The sequence below is a fragment of the Pleurodeles waltl genome, chromosome 3_1 (assembly GCF_031143425.1).
Source record: "Pleurodeles waltl isolate 20211129_DDA chromosome 3_1, aPleWal1.hap1.20221129, whole genome shotgun sequence".
Classification (NCBI taxonomy): domain Eukaryota; kingdom Metazoa; phylum Chordata; class Amphibia; order Caudata; family Salamandridae; genus Pleurodeles; species Pleurodeles waltl.
In genome coordinates, this window is record NC_090440.1 from 1,335,842,008 (window position 1) to 1,335,866,873 (window position 24,866).

Genomic DNA, 24,866 nt, shown 5'->3' on the forward strand with positions numbered 1-24,866 from the left:
GAATTGTCAGAGCTCCCTATGGGTGGCAAAAGAAATGCTGCAGCCCGTAGGGATCTCCTGAAACCCCAATACCCTGGGTACCTCAGTACCATATACTAGCGAATTATATGGGTGTACCAGTATGCCAATGTGAATTGGTAAATTTAGTCACTAGACGGTTAGTGACAAATTTGGAAAGCAGAGAGAGCATAACCACTGAGGTTCTGGTTAGCAGAGCCTCAGTGAGACAGGTAGGCATCACACAGGGAACACATACATATAAGGCCACAAACTTATGAGCACTGGGGTCCGGGCTAGCAGGGTCCCAGTGACACATAACAAACATACTGACAACATATGGTTTTCACTATGAGCACTGGGCCATGGCTAGCAGGATCCCAGTGAGACAGTGAAAACACCCTGACATATACTCACAAACAGGCCAAAAGTGGTGGTAACAAGGCTAGAAAGAGGCTACTTTCTCACAATGACCATCTAATGATACAGAATTATGCTACAGTGCTCTGTTTTGTGATACACTGGAACTCTGCATATGTATGTTTCTATCTTTACTTCCACATGTTGGCAGACAACTTGAGTACATACCTTCCCGCTCTCCTTTGTTCTGCCTTATCAAGGCTATGCAGGGCATCATTCAAGGTAGGAATCTCCAGGCACTAATTTGACCAAATCGATGGTCACTCAGGATAACCAGTAGGGAGTGACCATAAACCAGAAAACCTCTGCTTTTGTAAACTGATGTTTACCCTTATGTTTTTGCAGTTACAGCATATTCATATTCATAGTACATTTTGTAAGCAATTCGAAGTCCCTTTGCAAAACAAGGTTTTTAATAATTATTTAAACAATACATATGCCTAAATTTTATTTGGCCTATTATACTGCTTTTTATCTCGTTAAGAAGCATCCTCAGCTTTAGAAAATAAGGGCAATAGTGATTTTCCAAGGGTTACTCACTGTGGTCAGGTGGGGAATATGGAATTGCAAATCCATAGCTCCGTAGGCAGCACTTGAGCCAGTAGATCTTATCACCTTCTTTTATTATAACTCTGTGGCCAAGGACTCTTATGAAATTAATCAAAGTTAGATTTTCAGGAGGGAAGTGTTGTACAATGAACCCTGTAACTATAGTGGACAGTTAACAGGAGGTGATTTTTCAGTTTCTTGAGACTTTCTTGGAGGTTCAGCCAGATTCTGGATATCCATATGTAGAATGTACTGAAGTGGTTCCTCACTCTAAGGCATGTTGAAGTTCAGTAGGCTTACAGGTAGACTCAATGTGACAGATAGTTTATAAATCACTGCCTTTTTGATATAGTAATGAGTTCAATGTTTAATTTTTATGTTTCCGCATCCACTTTTTGGCAATCAGTTAAATTATTCCCAGTCCAAGTAATTGGATTATTATTTGGGTTGGGCAACCTCCTCAAGGAATAATCACAGCCCTTGTCAAGGTGAACCCTCAAAGTCATTATATTAGCGTGAGCTCAGTCCTCTGGTAATGACTGCACAGAACAGAAAAGCTTAAGTTAGGGCAATGTGCAAAGTATTTATGCAGTGACAAAAGAGTAATAACGTTTAAATGCAAAACAATAAAAAAACCATACTCATTTAGAAAAATTGAGTAAAATATAATAAAATGACAAAAATCCACCAAGAAGAGCTGGAGACCTGTTTTAAAAAAAGTTTTAAACAGAAACAGCACCAAAGAACTCAAAGCACCAATAATAGTTAATGACTGCGGTAAACCAGGACCTAGGTGCAATTTGAGGCTTTCCACGATAGAGAGCTGGTCAGATACACCAACAAAGTTTCATCCCGGCCAAAGGTTTTACCTTCTGACTTAGTCTTCTAAGTCCCAATCAACCGCAGGACTATGCGTCTAAACTCCCCGGGACCCCAGTGGAGGCACTTAGAAACTCATAGGATGTCAAGCAGAGGCCAACAGTAGGGTTTTAGGGTCTATCCGGTGTCCAGTTCCTATGGGTCAGCTGGGAACTTCCATGAAAAGGCCTCTTGCAGCTTGTTATCTCTCTGTAGCCAGACAAGAAGTCAGCCAACTGACCCTTGGAGTCTACTTCTGTGCCTTGGGTACAAGAGGGAGCAGTTCGACCTTTAGGGATCCTCTAAGGTCACAGACAGCATGTCCAGACCTCTTCTCATTTTCCGCAGGTCCAGAATATATTCTGAAGCAGATGAGGTGCCTCATGTATGCCTGGAACCAGCTAGTCGATGTGAATCACTCATGGGAATGCCCTAACTAATGAGGTAAAAGTTCTGCTGCCAGTCTTCTACACTTTGGGTAATCTCAAGATGGCAATGGTATTCGGACAGCTCTGAAGGCTAGGGGGGGTATATGTTTGGGGAGGTTACTGTGGTAATCCTAGTGTATTCTCACATCTAACACTAAGATCCAGCATGAGGCAGCCACTGCACCCACAACAAACCCAGAGACAGAAGTCTGGTAGGATGAAAGCCGAGTCCTTCAGTAGCCAGGCACTGGATCCACAAGCGTTGTCTTGGCATCCTACTCTCTCCCCTTTCAAGCGTACCCCAATAGTTATATGTGAACCCAGTAGGGCTGACAAGCAGGATTGGACACTCAAGCAGTATTTGACACTGTAGTGTCAAAAAGGATTTCCACAATCCCCACCCTATGTATTTTGTGGAGTTTTAGTTCAGTCTGTTGTCTTCTCCTGGGTGGCCTTTCACACTTATTCACATCAATTCAATGGCTAATTACTAGCTGGGAGAAGCCAGAGAGACAGTGAAAATTGACCTCCAGGAACTTCAGGCAGGGAAAAGATAACTTTCTTAAATTTACTTGTCTTTGATATTTATTTAAAATCTGAGTTCTCCTTTGATTTGGATATTTAATTACTATTAAAATTTGTGTTTAATTTATCTTTCTAGCTGGTCTAATTCCTGATGTACAGTATTAGGATTTAAATGTGTACTCTGCATTTCTCTATAGGACAACTAGGCTTCCCCAGTGAAAATAGCTTTTCGGTTCTAGTCGCTGTAAGTGCATGTTAACAGTACATTTCAGTATGTCCTTTTAAATACCATGCATTTAGCCTTGTGGTCTACAAGACCTACATAGAGGTGACTTAGCAATATTGGAAAAGGGAGGTTTTGACCTGTCTAAAGTGTTATTTTGACAGGCCGAATTGCAGTGTGTACACTGCTACGGTCAGGCATGAAGCTTGCAGTGGCACTGTAGTGGATGGCACAGTAGGTGCAGCAGTCCACTAGGGACATTTAATTTCCAGGCACTGGGTACATTTTGTGCCATATTCTAGGGACTTTATAGGTAAGTTAAATATTCCAATTAGGAATATGTCAATCCAACCATGTTTACAGGAGGAGCACAGGGACTGGTTATCAGGGTTAAAGTTCATAGATATTTAAAGCCAGGAAAAGGTGAACAATCTGTGATGACTCTGTAGGAAAGTCAGATTTCCTACACCCAGAAATATATTGATTTGCCCATGATCATGCGAAGTGTTCTGTAGGAAATGATAGGGTTACATTGTGGAACGCCCAGTTCCAGCACTGACAATACAGCCATATGGCTACATCTCTTCCACTGGAATAAAAGAGCAAGCTTAAAATGGAACCCGATACTTTTGGTCTCACGTGTGTGACTGGACCTTGTGAAATAAATAGAACCTCTTGCAATTCTCTTTGACACCTATAGGACACGGCAAACATACTGCCACGTTTGCTTACCGGTGTGTCAGTAAATCATATCATCTTCTAGCATCCTAGTCATAATGCAGCTGGTTGACACAGATGAGGGCTCATGGACACTAGGCATTTAGTGGGATTTTAAACCTCTCCGTACCAATCTATTGAAACTTTTCCCTGAGCTTATGAGAAGAGCCATGCCTGTACCCTTCATTGGTACAGGCAGCTAGTTCCACGTCACTTCCCTCTTGGCACATTTTCAAGATGCTGGAAAGACTGTCTTGCATGTAGATACTGATGGCCATAAGGAGCCGTCGGGTATCTTCTCTGGGTGACAGCTGGTAAATAATATAAAGTGCATCTGTTTCCTTATTAAAATGATATTGCTGCCTAAGTTCTGAAGAAATTGTGTGCATTTGTCATTTACTTTGTAGATACACAAATACATTATAAATGTTTGCACATCGGCATTGGTTTTGCTTTGGGAGGCGGCCTGTATTCGTGGCCAGGCCTAGCAGTAGTTTGAGCACTGTACTCGAGTTTATCAGGATCATTATACAACAATGAGTTCTTCACACGAACTGTGTTATTCTCTAAGAGGGAAAGGAATGATTGCCATGCCGTTGCCTTTTATCACCCATCACCTGCCAGAAAGGATTTTTGAGAAGTGAGAGCAAAAGAAATGAAAACATGGGAAAAATGCTTTTTTAATTTAAGAGCGATAATAGCGCAAAATGTGTGCTTAGGGAGAACTAAAAACATGCAGTGTTTTCCCAAAGTAATGGAAAAACTTTACAAAGTTAATGAGTTTTTTTTTTTTTTTTTTTTTAAAGAGGGGAGTGTTTTTTCACATTATCACTGCAAATTTGAATACTTTCTCCCTGCATTCATATAATTACCTTCATTTGAGAACATGGCTTTATTTGGGCCTAGAAAAAAAGTCGTAAACGACTTCTCTGACATTTTAATAAGCTCCTCTTGTGCAAAATAAGTAAATAAACCATATAACTTTATTTTTAAGAATTTTCACCTATTAACACTTGTGATGTGTTTCGTTACAAATTGCACTTGTTTACAAAAATTAAGCAGTGATATGTGCTTCATTGTTTCAAATAGTTCCTGAAGTGAAGCAATCCTTGTAGTTGGGTATTTGGGGAGATTTAGGTTTTTGGGGGAGCTTTAATGTAGGATAACAAACATTTTCCCTATGAATAAGGTAAATGATTGTAGGAGGCTGTACTGGTTTGTAGTGGGTAACCTAGGTACTTACACCTTATACCAGGTCCAGTTATCCCTTATTAATGAAATGTAGGCAGTGTTCTAGCAGCTTAGGCTGTCTAGAGGTAGCTGTAGCAGAGCAGCTTAGGCTGAATTAGGAGACATGCAAAGCTCCTGCAATACCACTGTAGTTACACAGTACTTATGCACAATAAGCTGCAGTGCAAGCCTCACAGAGCTGGTTTGGCAGTACTGGGGGTCCATGGTGGAGCCTCCAGGATGCATGGGATTGCCCCCCCAGTACAAATATAATTTGGAATGGGGGGACAATTCCATGATCTTAGACACCTTACATGGCAATATTCGGAGTTACCATTGCGAAGCTGCATATAGGTATTGACCTATATGTAGTGCACATGTGTAATGGTATTCCCACTGTCATGAAGTCTGGGGAATTGGCCCTGGAGAGCATGGGGGCACCTTTACTAGTGCAAGGGTGCCCTCACACTTAATAACTTTGCACCTAGCCTTCAGTAAATGAAGGTTAGACATATAGGTGACGTATAAGTTACTCAAGTGCAGTGAAAATGGCTGTGAAATAGTGTGTGCACGATTTCACGCAGGCTGCAGTGGCAGTACTGAAGAAGGGTTTGTCTGAGCTCCTTATGGGTGGCAAAAGAAATGCTGCAGCCCATAAGGATCTCCTGGAACCCCAATGTCCTGGGTACCTAGGTACCATATATTAGGGACTTATAAGGTGGGTCCAGTGTGCCAATTGGAATATGAATATGAAGTCACTAAACTATAGTGGCTAATTTGGAAGCAGAGAGTGCATAAGAACTGAAGTTCTGTTTAGCCGAACTTCAGTGACACAGTTAAGCACTACTGACAACATACACATTAGGCCACAAACTATGAGCACTGGGGTCAATAATTTTAATTCTAGTGGAAATTTCACCAGTGGGAAAGTAGATTCATTTTATTTATGAAAGTAAGTACAGCTCTCTGTACACGTGTCAAAGCTAAATAGAGCATAAGGGAAGGAAATATTTGTGACTGAGTCTTCAATGACAGTTGATCATTGGCAATTTTGAAGTACAAAATGTTCTCCTCTGTCGAAACTTCACAAAGTGTCATCCCAAACTGAGATACAGTTTGTGTTTAAACATAACGTATACTGTATTCTCATAGTTCAGTGGTGGATATTTATTAATGCCCTTCCTCTTGACAATCCTGCACAGTCTTATTTCTGAAAGAGCTGGGAGCATGGCTCTTTCTGAACCTGAGATGATGAGATTGTTCCCAGGATCTCAGCCTTCCAGTGCACCTCAGCAGGAAGAGTCAGCAGTCTGTAGAGTGGTAACACTGCAGGGTGATATGATTAACTCACCCACAGCCCCCCCCACCACACACAGGCCACTCACATGAGACCCTTCCAGGACATTTTTGTAGTGGTCCACAGATATGTTATTGGGGTGTCGGTTGTACTAACTGCTCTCATGGCTGTCTTTTCTTTACCCCTACTGCAGGCGAATCCAGCAGAAGCCACAGGAGCTCCCAGTAGATACTTCATATGACCCCTCAAAGAAGACTATGCCAGAAGCCCAGGAGGAGGCGCCACTTAAGCTTCAAATAAAATTGCCACAAGAGCCAGTGAAGGAGATTGCACAAGAGGCCCTACATGTGACTTTGCAGGAACCCCTAGAGAGAATGCCACAAGCACTATTGAAGGAGGCCCCAGCAAACCTGGCTAGAGAGACTGATGAGATGCTCGAGAAGGAGAGGGTTCGTCTGCTTCAGGAGCGGACACAAAGTTTGCTGACCCTTCAAGAGAAGCTTAAGAGTGAGGAGCAGGATGAGGAGCGCCGCCTTCAAGAGAAGCAAGCAGAGAACCTCAGGTTCCCATCTGTGTTTCCAAAGCTTATTGCGCTGACCCCACCTAGTTATGCTTACTGTTTGCCAGAGGCTGAGCGTGACCTCCCTCTCTCTGATCACGTGCCTCGCTTGTTAAATTCTTAACTGCAGAAAACTGTTCTTCTAAGAACATCAAGCTGTTTACATCTGCTTGCTTTCAAAAGCATACTTCATAACAATATACACTTTAAACTCTGCACAGATTGTAAAAGCTAGCAGACCTTTTGGAACACTCTCTCATATCATTTCAGTCAAAGGAATGTTCTGATTAAGCAATTAAGCATCTGTATAGATGTTACAGTTTTCACTTTTCTGTTAAAGAGCAGGACCGATTAAAAGGTTGTAAACTTTGAGTTAGCATACTGTAGTCTACATTTTAAGTCAACTATTGTAATAGATCTTTTTAAGAAGAAAAGGTATATTTAAAAAAACGCACAGCATCAAACACTTTTAAAACAGGACACTTTTAGTACAATTTCAAAGAGGTTCAATTCATTAATTTCACATTCTAAAAACATGCATGTTTAAAATGTACACACTTTATAAAATCATAGATTTTTAAAACAAAGTTGAGGTTTTAATCCCTTTTAGATAAGCTGTTTTCTCAAGCCTGTGTTGCCTGTTGGTGCCCAGCAGTTCTTCTGCCACAGCCCCCACCCTATTGTATCCTCCAGCGCCTTTCTCTTCATTCCTGATACACATTTTCTCCCCCATACTCCCTTTCACACTGTACCTTGCAACATTTCTCCTGTGCACTTGTAATAACCACATTTACCTCCAATGGACATCTTTCCTTGTAGTCCTTCAATGCTGCCACGGGGGTGTAGCTTTGTGGATATTAGGAAGAGCAGTTTGTGAAACCTGAGAAATTAACACTGTTACCTTCTTTTTCCATTTGTGACATTATAGAGCAGTCAAGGAAAAGTTGAAGCTAGAAGCTGAGCAGGAGGAGACTCGAGAGCGAGATCAGCACAACGCAACACTGCGAAAGCTGCGTGAGCAGCTCCTACTTGATGCTGAAGAAGAGAAGAGAAAAATAAGGTACAGCCTCTCTGATGTTTTAATTGTTGTTGAGCATTTAAAATATTGCATGACATTTGAAAATCACATACTTTTCATTTTCTGACCCTTATATACTTATAAGCTGTAGAACCCAGCACTGCATGCTTATCATTTTTTATACGTTTTCAATGGATTCCTCAAAAGGTAGATCCAATTAGAATTTTATTTTTTAGGAAGTTCCACCTCTGATCCCTTCCAAATGGCCTTTGAAAATTGCAGAAATAAGTGGAAACATAAACTGGGCATGCAGCTAAATGAGACTGTGAGATCCTAGCTGCAGTCGTTTACAGTTATGGAATGATTGATTGATTGACACCTGAGAGAGATCATGCCCCACTACGTTATCAGTGCATTTATTTACCTTTTTCTACACAGCACTATTTATTCACTATGGTCTTTTTTATTGCATCCTGGTATGCTACATTTAGATGTCGCATTACATCCTTGTTCAGTAGTAAATTAATGCCCTTCAGCACTGTGTCAAGGCCATCAACTCTACCTAAATTTACCCAGTCTTTCTTGAAGAGAAAGCAACAGCAACATTTTGATTATGTTTCTAAACATTTGAAAACCCATGGCAAACAGTTTGGGGAAACATTAAGGTAAGTAACCGTGTGCTAGTTTAAACAAGTTGAACAAAAACATCTGGCTTACCTCAATCTCCAATGAGCTTTCAGCCTAAAAAAATGTAATGAGGCACAGCAGATGGTGTGGGCAACAGTCTCACACCTAATGTCGGAATGTGAGGTACCCAAAACTTGTCTGTAGGTCTCACAGCACTAGAGTGTCTTTCCGGGACGCTACATTTATCTCAGAGATGGGAGCCCAGACTAGAAATATAAATATAATAAAAGAGAAGGATGACATCGAGATCAGATGGGCGATCCAAACCAACTTATTCAAAGGGTTGTTGCTAGGAACTGGATAACTAAGGAGGTGAAAAACAAGGTGGGGAAATTTCTAAAATCAGACAAGATGGTTCCACCAAGACTATCGGAAGGTATTGCAAACCTTGTTTCAGCAGACAGGAGAGAAGCAGAAGAGGAACTGTCAGTTAGTTGAACAAGCTGCACCCACCCACCCTGGCAAACCCTTCTGGCACAATGGTCTGCAGTTCGTGCTTGTGAAGGGTGAGCACGGGCCAGACCCCTTGCAAGGTTGTTCAAGGCAAGTGCCCACTCTGCCCATGTCTTAAAATGGTTTTGCAATTGGGAAAAGTCAAACCAGTGATCTGACTTAACTGTAAGTGTCAGAGTACACATAGAATCTACAAAATATTTGTGATGTAAATTGCTCAGATAAAATCTAAGAATATGAAAAAGATTTTAGGTCTAAATCTGTTTATTGATTTTAAAGACAGATAAGAAAAATTACAAAACAGCTGATCTACATCCACCAGCCGTTGAGGAACAGCAGAAATCAGGGATAGTCAACAATTGAGAGATATAAGGGTAGGGGGGACAAAGCATTTATCCAGCTAAGTACGTCACCTTTGTAAGAAGAGCGATGTGGACCGAATGGTGGCAATCTAACAAGGGTGACATAACAGTTCTTTATAGAGCTAAGCATGAATCAAGTCTGTGGGCGTGATCTGGAGAATGCATAAATAGGCATGACATGTTAGTTCTAAAAATTCCTGTGACAGGAACTTCAAACATGGTCCCCATGTTGTATCAGATTGTAGCAATTGTTGTTAATTTCTCCTTGCAAATTAATTCCAGTTTTGTACAGCCAATCTAATTGAGTGGGTATGTTATCAGTGCCCCATCGAGTCAGCAAGACCTGTTTAGAAGTGCAAAGAGCCAAAGTAATGGCCTGCCCCGTGTAGATTTGAAAGGGTAATTTAAAGCAGCTGGGAGGCCCAATAGGATTTAGCTCGGAAACCTAGGAAGCTCAGTGTTGTACATTTTGTCAATTGTGTCAAGGACCTCAGTCCAATAGCACTGAAGTTTCAGGCATCTCCAGAGAAGGTGCGTCAGGGTTCCTTCCTGACCACAGCCATGTCAGCAGTGGGCATCCCAATCCCTCTTCCACCGAGCAGTACGTCCACGTGTGTAATACCAATAATGAACCATCTTAAGAAAGGTTTCTTCACCTGAGGTGCAAAGCACTGAGGAGTGAGCATTTTTGTGAATGACTGACCATTCGCTAGTTGTGAAGGGACGTTCACATTACTTATCCCATCGCCGTTGTGCTGAGGATATGACTGGGGCCTGCGCAGTGTTAATAAAGGCATAAATGTCTGAGAGCAGAGGCTTATCGGAATTTCTAGTAAGAAGGCATTTCTCAAATGGTAATGGAGGACGACTGGAATGTAGTTGAATGGAGGGTTGAGTGACCTAATGACATATGGCTAAATACTGCCAATTGACGTTGGCTGAGATGTCAGTGTTGTTGGATTTCAGTAAAATGTAAGAGCCCTGATTCTTCAAACAGGTTGCCTATTCTTTTGCATTTGACCTGTTGCCATGATAAATAACTGGAGCCCTGGTTTGCGGGAGGGAAGGCTGGGTTGCCAGTGATCTGTGTGAATGGGGAGATTGGAATGGAGAGGTTTTGTAATCATTTGTACTCTGTCCCAGGCTCCCAACGTGGCCATAAGGGTTGGTGAAATATGTTCTCCTGGTAGTCTGTGATGTTTAAGCAGCCAAGGTATCTTCCAAATATGTATTCCAGCAACAGCCTGGTCAATGAAGCACCAGTGCCCCCCAGTGAGAGGCCTGCTCCACTCCACCAAGTAACTTAACTGAGCAGCCTGATAATAATGTGCGAGATGAGGGATCCCAAGGCCGCCCTGCATTGGGGGTAAATAGTTTTGTTTCTTAGCTATTTGTGCTTACTTACCCACCCAAATGTAATCTTCTATGTGTTGTTGTGATTTGGTCTGCACATGTGGGGGGTGGGGTGGCAGAGGTAATGTCTGCATAACATATAGAAGTTTGGGCAGTAGTGTCATCTTAACCTCTGCAATGCAGCCAAGCCAGAAGAGCCCAAAGGCCTTCCAAGACTGAAGATCAGAGCGTGCGTTTGATAGGTGCCATAGTTGGTCACTGCGGTTTGAACCGTAGTGGAATGAATGCGGAGTCCCAAGTATACCACTCCTTGTGTAGCCCAGGAAAAGGGAAAATGGTGCTGAAGGAGAGTTTGGTCTGCTGCTGCTGCTGGGACTGTTAAATTCAGGATCTGAGATTTTTGGTGGTTAACTTTAAACCCAGATGCCTTTCCAAAAACTTCCAACTCCTCAGTGAGTGGAGGCAGGGACTGGAGTGGATGTGTCAGAGCTATCACAACATCATCTGCATAGAGGGCTAACTTATGGTTCCTTCCCCCCATGGCGATGCCAATTATTGTTTGGTTCCTACGGATACGCTCAGCAAGGACCTCCATATAAAGCAGCCGGGATAAGGGCAACAAGTACCCTGGCCAGCATTAAAGGGGGAGGACGTGAGACCATTCACCTGAACCATCGCCCTAGGGTTGCTTTAGCTGCACCTAACCCAGCACCTGAACCGCTCACCCAAGCTGACCTTCCAAAGTACTGCAAATAAATAACACTAGTGTACCTGGTCGAACGTCTTTTCAGCATCTACTGATAACAATAATGCTGGTATTCGGGAGCGTTGGGTCTTGTCTATAAGGTGACATATGCGCTTGGTATTATTGGTGCAGTTCCTCTTGGGGATAAACCCTGCTTGGTCTGGGGCAATAAGGCCTTGCATATAGGGAGCTAACCAGTTCACCAGGATGGTGGTAAAAATCTTGGCATCCACATTTAGTAAAGAGATTGGCCTGTAGGAGGAGCAGTGCACTGGGTTTGGGCAATACTGTGATGGTGGCAAGTTTCATAGTGTCCGTAAGGGAGCCTATGGTGCTAAAGGAGTTATGTAATCGAGTGAGTATAGGGACTGGAGGGTGGCAAAACATTTGTAGAATTTTGGGGTTTAGCCATCCTGTCCCAGTGCCGTGCAAGACTGCAAATGGGAGATTGCTGTCAGCACTTTATCTTCATGAATATCCTGATCTAAACATAAGGCATCCGGTGAGGATAGATGCTCTAGAGGGGTTTGTGCTGGATATGACAAGATATCATCCTCTGCTGATTCTTCAGCGAAGTAGAGATTGGCATAAAAATGTTCAAAAGATTGAGCAATTTGTTCCACTCAATATAGGCACTCACCTTGCAGCCTCCCAAGCTCAGTTATCTGTTGCTGAATGGCTTGGGCCCACAGTTGATGCGCTAAAAGCTGCTTGGCTTTATTGCTCCCTGCATAATATTTCTGCTTGGTGCGTAAGAGGGCGTATGCTGCTCTATACATGTTTAGTGCCTGAAGCTGTTTACACGCTTCAATCAGTTGGTGGCGTATTTTGTGAGAGCCCATCCGTTTCATCTGTTTGTGTTCCATTTCTAGCTCTTTAACTCGCCCCTCAAGTGTGGCCCTCTTATATTGTCTTTTTCTGTTTAAGAGTGTTGCCCGGGCAATCAGCTGGCCCCAAAGTACAGCTTTCAGTGTGTCCCAAAGCAGTGCAGTGGGTGTGTCTGGGTGATCACTATTTTGCAGAAAATTGGTAATCGCACTTGTTAACTCTGTGACATGTGCTTCGCTTGTTAAGAATCAATGGTTAAGACACCTGGTGCGGTGTTGGGGGAACCAGGACTGAGACGTATGGTGATGTGTAGTGGAGCATGATCAAAAAGCACTGCTGTTCTTATGTCTATTGTAGTGGTAAATGCCGAAAGCAGGGGGTAGGCAGATATAGGGCTAGTCATGCATAAGTCTGGTAAGCAGCCTAGAAGAAGGTATAATCCCTTTCTGTGGATTGTCGATTTCGCCATACATTGGTAAGCCCATACATTGTCAGTTGCTCCAGACTTTTCACCTCCAATTAGGACATACTTGTCTGTAGTAGCCATCACCAAACCCAGGGCCTCAAGAACGAAGGTCTCCTGGTGTTCATTTGGCACATATAGGGTGGCAAGTGTAAAGTGTATTGTTGTAATGTAATTTAAAGTGATAAAAGCCTACTGGGATGTCAGCCTGTATCTGAGTCACCCTCCTAGGAAAATGAGAAGCTGAAAAGAATCGCCACCCCTGCCCTTATCCCTGTGCCAGAGGAAACATATTGTCGATTGAACCATCTGGACCGCAAGCGCTTCCAATCTTCCTGAAGGAGGTGTGTCTCTTGTACAAGACAGATATCACATCTGGAATCAAGTATCATAGACAGGAACGCTAAGTGCTTCGCAGGTGCATTAAGCCTCCGAACATTATAGCTAATTATGTGAACCATTGGAAATACAGTGTAAGAGTGCATATGAGTTAAGCAATCCATGTGCCGCCTGGGGCAGGCTGACCTGCGCCCCACAATCAGATGATGTACTCAAGCTATATCTCACCTTAAGTAATAGGTAGGGAGAAAGGAAGAAAAGAGTAGCATAGAATGCCAGGAACAAGAGGAAACAATAGAACCAAAGAGGTCTCTCCAAAATCCCCATCAAACAATTAGATTGGGGTCCATGTCATGACATGCTAGACGGAGCAGGCATCAAGCTGTGGAGCAGGAGACTCCGCCTTGGTACATATCGACCCTGCATGGTGGGGCTGGGGCCCAAGTGATGTATCCTTCCTTTCATAATAGTGACCAATCAATGAAAGGGCCTACAGTACCAGTATAGTAGTGAGCACAGCGGTCAATCATTTTCAGGGTCGGAGACATGATTGTGGTGTTGAAGTTGGCAGAGGAGGGTAGCTCTTTCATTCTGGCTCTTCATCTCGGTGGGCCCAGTTGGTTTCACCGCCCTCTTTCTCGTAGAATGCCTGGAGTTTGTTGATTAACATGAGGTAGTGCGTGCAGGAGATTCAGACACATCTTCAACTTACTGAACATCCATAGGTAGTATTGCTTGTGCTTCTTCCAAAGTATGCACCCTGCGTGACTCATTGTCCCAGACGAAGGTGAGGCAGAAAGGATGAATCCAGCGGTAGCGCCCACTTTTCTTTTTTCCAAGAACTCTGTGGTGGGCTGTAGCAGGCAGCAGCGTTGCAAAGTGATAGTGGAAAGGTCTTGGCATAACCAGACCGTGGTGCCATCGAAGTCTTTGGTGTTGCGGTTTCGCACAGTTGCCATAATGGGTTCTTTTTACAGATAATAGTGTTAGCAGGTTAAATATTTTGGGGTTGACAAGGGGTTGTATTGGGCCTCCCCACCACGATGTCTTGAGGAGCATGACCTAGGATGACATGGTGGAAGAGCCTGCGGATGTAGTCCTCCAGATTCCCCCCAGCTGCCTGCAGCGGAGCTCACTTAATTCTTAAATTTGGTCCTCCTGGATCTGTTTTTAATGTCTTCCACCTAGTAATGTAGCACTACGTTTTTGTCTTGCGATTCCAGTACTTCACGGTGGTGGGCATCCAGTTCCTGTCAATGAACGTCGCTTGTTTGTTCAAGGCTGGATACCCGATCCCCTAACTCATTCATTTCTCTCGTGAGACCCTTCATGTCCGCAGTTATGTCCTGTTTAAGGGTCACAATGTCAGCACGCAAGGCTCCAAAAAGGGTCTCCAGGAAGGCGTGAGTGACCAGCTTGGCACTCTTAGCTGTCTCAGTGTTGTCGTTATGAGTTGCAACAGGTGCAAGGGGGTGGCCTCCCCATGGTGATCTACTTTTTACTTGTGGGCTTGGTGAGTAGGTCTCTAATGGAGGTGTCTTTTTTTATGGTTGCATGGGCCTGCCATAGTCATCCTACTGTTAATTAAGGAGAAGTCCCCACATCAGCTGCTTACATGGCTCAACTGGGGTTACGCCGTTGGCCGCAGGCCACCAATCTCCTATCGAACTCACTCCAGAAACAGAACGACTTTGTGGTTACCTGGGCATAGTAGTCAGCCTTTGCTCCCACCAGACCAGGAAGTCCGTTCCTCCCAGCCAGGTACGTATTCAAGTTGGGGGTTATAGTATTTGTGGAGTGTCTAGCCAACAGTCAGGTAGCTCTTGCCTATAATGTCCACGCCAGAGCTCCTACCACAGCAGATTACGCCCCTTGAGGGTCGCCAGCCATGTAGAAGCTGGCGTGCCATGTGCAATGTAGGGGCGGATGGCGTAGTGTTACGCTCGCCATTCAATAGTCCCCCACCAGGTGTGGCGTTATCAGCCCACCAGACCCACCTGCGTGTCACAGAAGTGCGTAAGTGGGCCTTCCACAAGTGGCCTTTTGGGGGGGATCTCCAACCAGGTAGCTAATCCTTCCCCACCACATGGCAATTAGGCCTCATGCTGTCCTTTCGAATCACTTACAGTGTAGGCCATCTCGCTGCCATAGGCCGCCCGGTGCGTCACCAGCCCTCTGCATTCTCTCCCGGCAGGCGGTTCACGTTAATATGTGCCAGCTGTGTCCCCAGAGAAACATTAGGGACAAATTCCAATGAGCATTCATGTTGTGGGCTCAGAAGCCCGTGGGCAGCCGAGGGGGGCCGTCGCGTGGCACGCAGTGTCTCCAACCAGGCCTCGGCGGAAGTCCTCTCCAGGCGTTCACCATTTTAGGATCAGGCATGTTGTGGAGCAATTCGTCCAAAACACTGGTTTCAGGCATGGGGCTTGTCCCGCCGGCAGCAGATCACGCCCGACAGTCCAGCACTGCTCAGGATGCCGCTCTGGTGGTCTACGGCATGCGTTGGCACAATCTTTGCTCATGATAATAAGCGGACGGCAGAGCTCCGTAAGGCTAACACCGTCCGGGTGCCATCTTGGACACACCCTCTTGCAAAAGATTTTAAATGTAATTAGTGTTTTTTTAACATATGGTATTGTTTTCCCCTTTATATACAATTAGATCTCAGAACGAACTGGAAAACAGTTACCTTTCAATACCTAGCGATTATTATCTAGCATTTCCCCACTGATCCACACAATGGAAATCTGGGAGAGAAGCACACTCCCTTCAAGCCCAGTTTTCTTTTTGATCTTCTCTTCCGTTTTCAGTAATGAGCCACGTGGCACTAGTGAAGATGGTGTGCTACCCTATTATTGTATTATTTTGCAAACTTTCCCCTGCTTATCCCTCATGTTTTCTTCAGACACGTTACACCTCAGATTTTGTCACTGGGGCACAGTCAGGTAGCTTTTTCCACTTGAAGGCAACCTGTGACTGCTGGTGGATTAGGTTTTCCTTACTGAGAATGCTATTATTTCGGTGGACAGCTCCAACGGGTGACTTGCTGGCTGTCTGGCCGTCCCCTGTTTAAGATGGGGTTTATTCTAAAGACTTTAAGGAGGGCTTACTGCAATACTCATTGTTTCATACTGACTGTTTCATACTGACTGTTCTATGGAACACCAACCGGGGTTATCCTGCTTAGCTTTCTCTTGCCTCGCTAGAACCTGTAAACTCCCTGACACAAAGAAACCCTACACTCCTGCCTTACCTTTGCTACATCTTCCCACTCACACAGGACGGCTGTGCTCAGGGCAAATCCATCAGTGGCATGCTGCAGGCCTCTTAAAATTGGGGGATTTGTTTGTGGACGGTGAGCTAATAGATTTCCAAACCCTTGTGGCAGATTACCATCTTCACCCGGGTCAACTCCTTACTTACAAATGCCTTAAACAATCATTAAATGCTCTATTTCATGTCCCCCAGCATTAACCCCATATGAGGTGTGCCAGAAACTCTACACCATAGGGACTGGTGGCAAACTGATAAGATGAATGTACAGAACTTCCCTGCAACATGGAGACTACTCCAGGACTTCTCGCCATACTACTTGGGAGACTGATGTTGCCAAAACTCTGCAGGATATGGACTTGGCTAAAATACTGGACTTTCCCCAAAGTACATTCAGATAACTTCCCTGGAAATACATTCTGCCTGTTACTTGCTATTGGCTTTGTGGTTTGTATCTCACATTTCATTGCTTTCAATTTGCCGGCTTTATTTGTTTTAGGCTGTTCAGCTAGAGTTTGTCCCTTCCCTTGCCCAAAATGTATTTACAGTATCCTTCTGAGTGCTCCCTTTCTGTAAACAGGCCTGTAAATCTTGTTCTGTTGCAGCATGAAGCCTTTTCCTAATACACATGCTGTGCATTATTCCGCCATCTAGTGGTTGGGTCTGGAATTGTCTCTTTTTCCTCCACCCCCCTCTCCCACCCTCCCTTTTTGGGCATTATTGACCACCATTTGGTGTTTAGTCTGTCCCCTGCATGACGTCAGACGGCGCCCCGGAAGTTCCTGTGCCTAGTAGCCATCTTCAGATTCTGTTTTTCCACCAGTGGGTCTAGAAACAAAAGAAAGAGCTCAAAGGTTTTCTTGAGACGACGTCTAAAAAATTAAAGAGGAATTGAATTTTATTTTCGAGAAAATATCGCTGAACAAGGGAAATGAACAGCAACTGGGAGGAGAAGAGAGCATCCCTGTCTAAATTCTGGCCAAACTGCCACCACAACTTTTCCCAGCGTGACCTGCATGAAATCTGCAACCTCTGCCTGCCTAAAGGCCACAGAGAGGAAGGCTGTGAGGTCTGCACTGCTATTGTACCCAAAACTCTTAGGGCACGTCGAAGACAGAGAGCGATCACCATGCCGTGATGCAGGGCCAAAAGCATCAGGAGTCGCTAAAGAATCTAGGCCTATCAAGCGACGAAGAAGAACAGGACAGAGGCGCGAGTCGACCCACTGGGGCCAGACATCAAACTTCTCGAAGAGGACACCAAGAAAAAACACCCACTGAAGAAATCTGTGAAGGATGTCAAAATAAAGCCTGAAAAGGTAAAGGGACCACCGGAATTCTTGGAGGTGAAAATCCCCAAGAAGTACCACCACAGGGCAGCATTGATGTCCAAAAAAGTGACGATCAAAGGCCAGCCACGAATAACAGAGCCCCACAGATCCCAAACCAGGGATACCAAAGAAAGCTGGGCGCCAAAACAGGCAAAACCCTCTATAGGGAAAGAAACCCCAAGACTAACAGGGAGTTTCAAGGACAACTGGACTGACCTTGAAACAGAGATCCCTGAAGAGGCGGTCAACAACTACCCCTCAAAGCCTTTGCCCCCGGACGACATCGCATGCTACAACAGCCTAGTGAAGACGGCAGCGGACACATATGGAGTACACTTAGAAAAAGAGAAGGGAGACTCCTGATTCCGATTGGAAACCCTCATGCCTCCAAGCAAGCAAGCAAAACCTTTATCTCCCCATGTTACCCAGCATTCTGGACTAGGGCAAGGAGCTCTTCAAAGAACCCGCTGCAGCTAAGGGGGTGACACCAATGGTGGAGAAAAAATACAAACCCTCCCTAAAGGACCCTAAATACATCCAAGAGAACAAAGTAGCAGACTCTATCGTCATCACAACATCAGGAAGGAGGAGCAATGCACACACCACCAAAGGACCCCCCTCCTGACAGGGAAAGCAAGAGGCCGGACATGGTGGGGAGAAAGATGGAGAGGAAAGCAGCAACAGAATGGTGTATAGCAAACTCAAACGCCTTTCTCAATAGATATGGCCACCAGCGGTAGGACGAAATTGAAGAGCTAATGAAAAAACTCCCGGAAGGGGACAAGAAAAGAGCAAAGACAATCATTCAGGAAGGCAAAACCATTGTTAACACCTGCTTAAAATCGACGCTGGACGCCGCAGACACAGCCAGCAGACAAATGTGCTCAGGGACAACCCTAAGGAGACATGCATGGCTCACAAAATCTGACTTTAATCCCAAGGTACAGGCCTCTAATACAAACAATCCCTTCACTGGAGGGGCTTTATTCAGGGAGGAGGTGGATGAGTCCTTGCAACAGATCAAAAAGGACAACTAACCAGCAAAAGCAATGGGGGCACTACAATATAGAGACAGCTTCAGAAGGGGAGGAAACACCATCAGAAGACCCACGGGGAGGGGAACCTTTGTGTCAGGGCAACAACAGGAGCAACAACTCCACCAGAGGAGTACTCGGCAAACTAACCATCAGACCGGGTACCAGCAATGGCAAGACCCTACAAGAAAGCCCTTTCGGGGAAGAAGTAGAGCATAAGGGCAACCGCCCACAGGAGGGGGAGCAGCCAAGTGACACAAAAATACCCCCAAGCCCACACACAACACTTGTGGGGGGCAGAATAGCACAATACTCACAACAATGGGAAGAAATTACTACAGACAACTGGGTTTTAAATGTGGTACTCCACGGCTACTGTATAGAACTCTCAACCCTACCACTAAAAACCCTCCAAAGAAGAAAAGATGTCAGAGAGTAGAACTGGTACAACTAAAGAAAGAAGTGAAAGAACCCCTGCAAAAATAAGCAATGGAAAGAGTACCAAAAAAAGGAATTCAAGAAGGGAAACTACTGACCCTACTTCCTGGTACCAAAACAAGACCTTGCGCTAAGGCCAACCCTGGACCACAAATAATCTGCACACAACATTTCAAGATGACATCCTTAAAGGAGGTAATCCCACTCCTGCAAAAGGGAGACTACATGGCAACCATAGACCCACAGGGCGCCTGTCTGCACATACCCGTAAACCAGGCACACAAAAGATAACTCAGATTCGTACTCGAAGGAGTTCACTACCAATTCAAAATCTTGCCCTTTGGAATAAAGTCTGCACAACAGTCTTCACAAAAGGCCTGGCAACAGTTGCAGCATTCACAAGAAGGAGGGGGATTCACGTATACCCCTACCTGGATGACTGGCTAATAAAGGCACATACAAAAAAAAAAGTCAAAGGGATACCCTAACAGTGATCACAACCCTACAGGGGCTAAGATTCAGCATAAATCACAAAAAATAATCCCCAAAACCACAGCAGGAAAAGATCTTCCTAGGAGCCAGACTGGACGCAAGGAAAGCACATGCATATCCTACCCAGAGGAAAGTACAGGCAATCGCAGAGCAAACTCGCCTTTACCAGATGGGGCGAACTCTGACAGTGAGGACAGTCTTGAAGCTAATGGGCATGATGGCATCATGCATCCCTCTCATAACCCATATAAGACTCCACATGATACCATTACAGGAATGGTTATGCTACAACTGGTCACAAGCCACCAGGAGTTGGGAGGATCTAGTGGTTGTAACAGAGAAAATACAGAAAGAGACACAGTGATGGACATCCAAAGACATAACCAGGGGAAGATCTTTTAAGGCAGCAACACCCTCGGTCACCATCACAACAGATGCGTCTCACAAGGGATGGGGCGCACACACAGACAACTTAAGAATTCAAGGCCAATGGATCAAGACGGATGTGATAAAGCACAACAGTTTCCTAGAGATGAAAACAGTGTTACTGGTCCTGAAAGATTTTCAAACTCAAGTGTCAGGGAAAACAGTACTAATCCAAACAGACAATACAACAATGTTCTATCTGAACAAACAAGGGGGCACAACATCTTTTACCCTAGCAAACTACCCTTGGAAAGATGGAAGTGGGCGATACCCAAAGGGATCAACTTACAAACAGGCCACCTACCAAGGAAGAACAACACAGACAGACTAAGCAGACAGGAAAGCAGCACACACGAATGGGAGATAAAACAAAGGAGCCTAGAAAATGTTTTGAAGATCTGGGACACACCAACAATTGACTTGTTCGCATTAGCAGAAAACAAAAAATGCCTTCTCTTTGCCTCCAGGTTTCTACACCACCAGTCAAAGGGGAATGCCCTGTCCCTAAACTGGTCAGGGAGATTTGCCCACGCCTTTCCTCCAACACCGAAGGTACCGGCAAAGGCCAGGGAACCAGGGACAAACCTCATACTAATAAACCCTCAGTGGGCCAGACAAGCATGCTATTCAAACCTACTCGAACTGTCCAAGGGGAAGATGATCTGGATCAAGGTGGAATGGTTCTACTCTTAATGCAAAATGGGTGAGTATTCCACCTGGAACCAGCAACAATCTAGCAGCATGACGCCTGAATACATAGAATTCATATACCTAAACTTAACAGCTAGGATAATGGAGATACTAAAGGAGGCTAGAAAACCAACAAGAAGAAAATGCTGCGCATCAAAATGGAAAAGGTACCACCTATGCTGTACAGAGAATAACACTCTAGAAGCACAATCTAGACAAGAAACTGTAATGACCTATCTTACACACCTGCTGGACAGCGAAACCAACTACTCTTCTCTCAAGTACACTTGGCAGCAGTTGTGGCCTATACCAGGGGAGTGCTGTGTAAATGTTTTTTCACAGCACCTGTTCTAAAGAGGTTCCTAGAGGGATCTAAAAGAATCGCACCTCCAAGAAGGGCACCAGCCCCAATGTGGATCTTAAACACAGTGTTGTCACAATTTATGACAAAACCATTTGATCCCATGCATAAAGCTGAACTCCGATTTACCACACTGAAAATTGGCTTTTTGATAGCTATCACATCGATACAAAGAGTAAGCATGATTCAATTGCTAACAATACAAGAAACAAATATGCAAATCAACAAAGACAAGTTAGTTCTCAGAACAAACCCCCAGTTCCTACCTAAAGTGGGAAGCAAATTCCATATCAACCAGACATTGCAGTTGCCAGTGTTATTTAAGAATGCACAGACAGAATTGGAAAGAAGATTACATACCTTGGCTGTAAGAAGGGCACTAATATGCCATCTGGAGGAGACAAGCAGTTCTCTAAAGGGAACCACCTGTTTATTTTTTATGCCAAATCCATTGAGGGATCCCCCATCACAAAGGGGACTATTGCACGTTGGATCATGGAGACAATCCAAACATGCTACAACCAAAAGCACACTCAACGAGGAAAAAGGGCGCAACACTAGCATTCATGGCAAATGTGCCCATAGACACTATCTGCGCAGCAGCAACATGGGCATCCCCACACACATTAAAAAAACATTATTGTGTGGACATCCAAATGCATAAAGAAGCCCAGTGGGACAGTAGATACTACAGCACCTATTTTCAAGCTAATCATTTCATCCCATCCCACCCAAATAAATGGGAAACCACTACACAATCTAATGCGCAGCATGTGAATCTAGAAAATGATTCATGCTGCAAAACGAAATGGTTACTTACCAGTAGGAGTGGTTTTGCAGCCTGAAGAGTTTTCTGGATTCACATGCGACCCACCCACCTCGCTAGAAATGAGAACAGGACAAACAGGTGGGGAAGAGGTTTTATGTACATAAAAGCAAAAAAAAAAAAAAAAAGGGGATAAAGGATAAAGAAAAAATGCAATTACCACACATTTTCGTCTATGCATTGTATAGGTTATTAGTAAAACTGTATGTCTGTGCCAGTGTAATGGTCATTTCGATCGAAAACGTGGTGTTTGTAATGTCATTGTGGTACCACACCATGCGTACTCCACTCTACTGTGCACCACTCCACACCAATGCACCCTTCTCTGCACCACTTCACTTTACACTACTCCATGCCACTGCACTCTGGGACACCGCACTCTACTCCGAACCACTCCACTCTATGCCACTGCACTCTATGCCACTTCATGTTACGAATCTTTACTCTGCTCTGTACCAGTCTTCTCTATGCCATTGCACTCTATACTACTCTACACCACTGTTCCTCTGCACGTTACTCCAGTCTAGACCACACAACTCCACTCTATGCCACCTCACTCTATGCCACTCTACTCTGCATCACTCCACCCTACGCCACTGCACTCTACAGGACTAAACTCTACTCTGCACTGCACCATTGTACGTTACTCTAATCTGCACCACTCTGTGCTGCTATACTCTATGCTACTGGACTCTAAGCCACTACACTATACACCACTCTACACTGCCGCTCTCTCTGCCACTCTATTGTACACCAGTCTACTGCAGTGCACTTTATGCCACTCTACCATACCCTACTTCAGTCTATGCCACTGCACTCTAAACAACTGCACTCTACGCCAGAGCACTCTAAACAACTGCACTATATGCCATTACACTCTGCTCTGCACCACTGTACTCAATGCCACTACTCTCTGTCACTCTTCTCCACTCTACACCACTGTACTCTGTGACATTCTACTTGCAACACTGCACTCTCTGGAACTGTACTCTACACCAGTGGTTCCCAACCTTTTGACTTCTGTGGACCCCCACTTTATCAATACCGGAACCCGGGGACCCCCTCTGAATCATTAATGGAATCCAGGGACCCCCCCACTGGGTCATTACTGATAGCTGGGGACCTAATCTGTTAATAATATTTAATTTTCTCAGCTGTCACGGACCCCCTGAGGAGGCTTCGCGGACCCCCAGGGGTCCCCGGACCACAGGTTGGGAACCACTGCTCTACACCACACCACTCTACTCTACTACTTCATTCTACATCAGTACACTCCACACCACTGCACTCTGCATCGCTCCACTCTATACCACTGCACTCTACAGCACTATACTCTACTCTGCACTGCACCACTCTATGCTACTCTACACCTCTTTATGCCACTGGATTCTATGCCACACAAATCTGCTCTGTACTCTACACCACTGCACTATTCACCACTCTACACTACTGCACATTCTTCCACTCTATTCTGTACAGGTCTACTCTACTGTATGCCACTGCACTCTGACTCTCTACTCTGCACCTCTCCACTCTGCATCACTGCAGTCTAGTATTCACCACTCTAGTCAATGCCTCTGCATTCTACAACACTACATTCCACAATGCTCAATTCTATGCTTCTACATTCATTGCCACTTCACCCCACTACCACTATATTCATCAACACTCTATGCCAATGCACTCTACACCAATCAACTCTAGTGTATGCTCCCCCACTGTATGCCACTCTATGCGACTCCACATTATGCCACTCCAATACATGACAATGTCTCCCTCTCCACTTTACAACACTCTACTCCACTCTTCGCCATTTCACTCTGCGACACTCCCCACCACTCTGCTCTATACCACTAACGTTTAGCCATGCCGAACAGCAGCCACGCTGATGTATAACACGGCTAAAACACATTGGCAAAGCCAATAACCTGTGCATAGATAGGACCTATTGGCTTTGCCAATGTTTGTTAGTACTCTGAGATCACTGATAGCACTGTCAATGTGTAAGTCATTTCAAACATGCATTACACACAGCATACTATAGGCTGCCACAAAATCTGCATACATATTTTGGTTCAACAAAAAAAATGCATCTAAAGTATAGATGTCTAATAATATATAGATTATACCTAGTGCAAACATTTTGTTATAACTGCCAATTAAAACCACACACTCCACAGCTCAGCATGGAACACCCTTACACTACCTCTCTAAAAGAAAATATATGTGGATCAGAAAGCTTCAAGTAACTCCTTGGATTCAAGCCAATGCAGGTTTCCAAGCCTGTTTACCTTTGCAGATTTACCAGGAAGGAGGCACCCTGGCAAGAAGGCCGTTTTTTTAATCTGTCTGCTCCTCCCTCCACATCAGAGCACAGGAGACTTCCTGCCTTTCAGTCAGACACTGAATTGTCCTAATTCCATTTGTCCTTTAGCTGAAAGGCTAAAATTACGGACAAATGCCGTCCGTTAAGCCAATCATCACAGACAACAATTGGTAGGACTAAATTACGGGCAGTCTGTGAAAATAACAAATGGGTGGTCACCCTACGAGGGAATGAGGTCCCGGGGGCTGAAATCGGCCTAGGGAGAAAGCGTGTCCCACCCACTATTCTGAAAAACAGCCAGTCCCCAGGGGATGGGGTACTTGGGCAGCATTCCCCTCCCTCCTTAACAATGCCACTGGGCCCCTGGGATAGGGTCCCCAGAGCCGAAAACGGCCTGGGGAGGGGGGGCCATGCACGCACCCTCCCCAGAAATAGAAATATTTGTATCCCGCCCCCACCCCCTCAATTTATCCTCCAGGGACCTAGCACACCCAGAGAACTTAAGAAAAAAAAATCAAGAACAGGAGACCACACATATTTTGTTTTTTTCCAGCTCCTCAAACTTGCAGGGGGGAAAAAAACAAAAAACAAAAAAACAACCAAAACAAACAACATTTTT

The 24,866-nt window shown here is 44.6% G+C and overlaps 1 protein-coding gene across 4 annotated transcripts in view; it reads left to right on the forward strand.

The window, feature by feature from the left end:
- CEP164 (centrosomal protein 164) overlaps positions 1 to 24,866 on the forward strand; it is a 393,961-nt gene that overhangs the window by 183,867 nt on the left and 185,228 nt on the right. For all 4 annotated transcript variants that reach the window (XM_069224719.1, XM_069224720.1, XM_069224717.1 and 1 more), the window contains 2 exons: positions 6,438 to 6,806; positions 7,732 to 7,863. In XM_069224719.1, the coding sequence (XP_069080820.1) occupies positions 6,438 to 6,806; positions 7,732 to 7,863 (501 nt within the window). The remainder of the gene's footprint in view (positions 1 to 6,437; positions 6,807 to 7,731; positions 7,864 to 24,866) is intronic.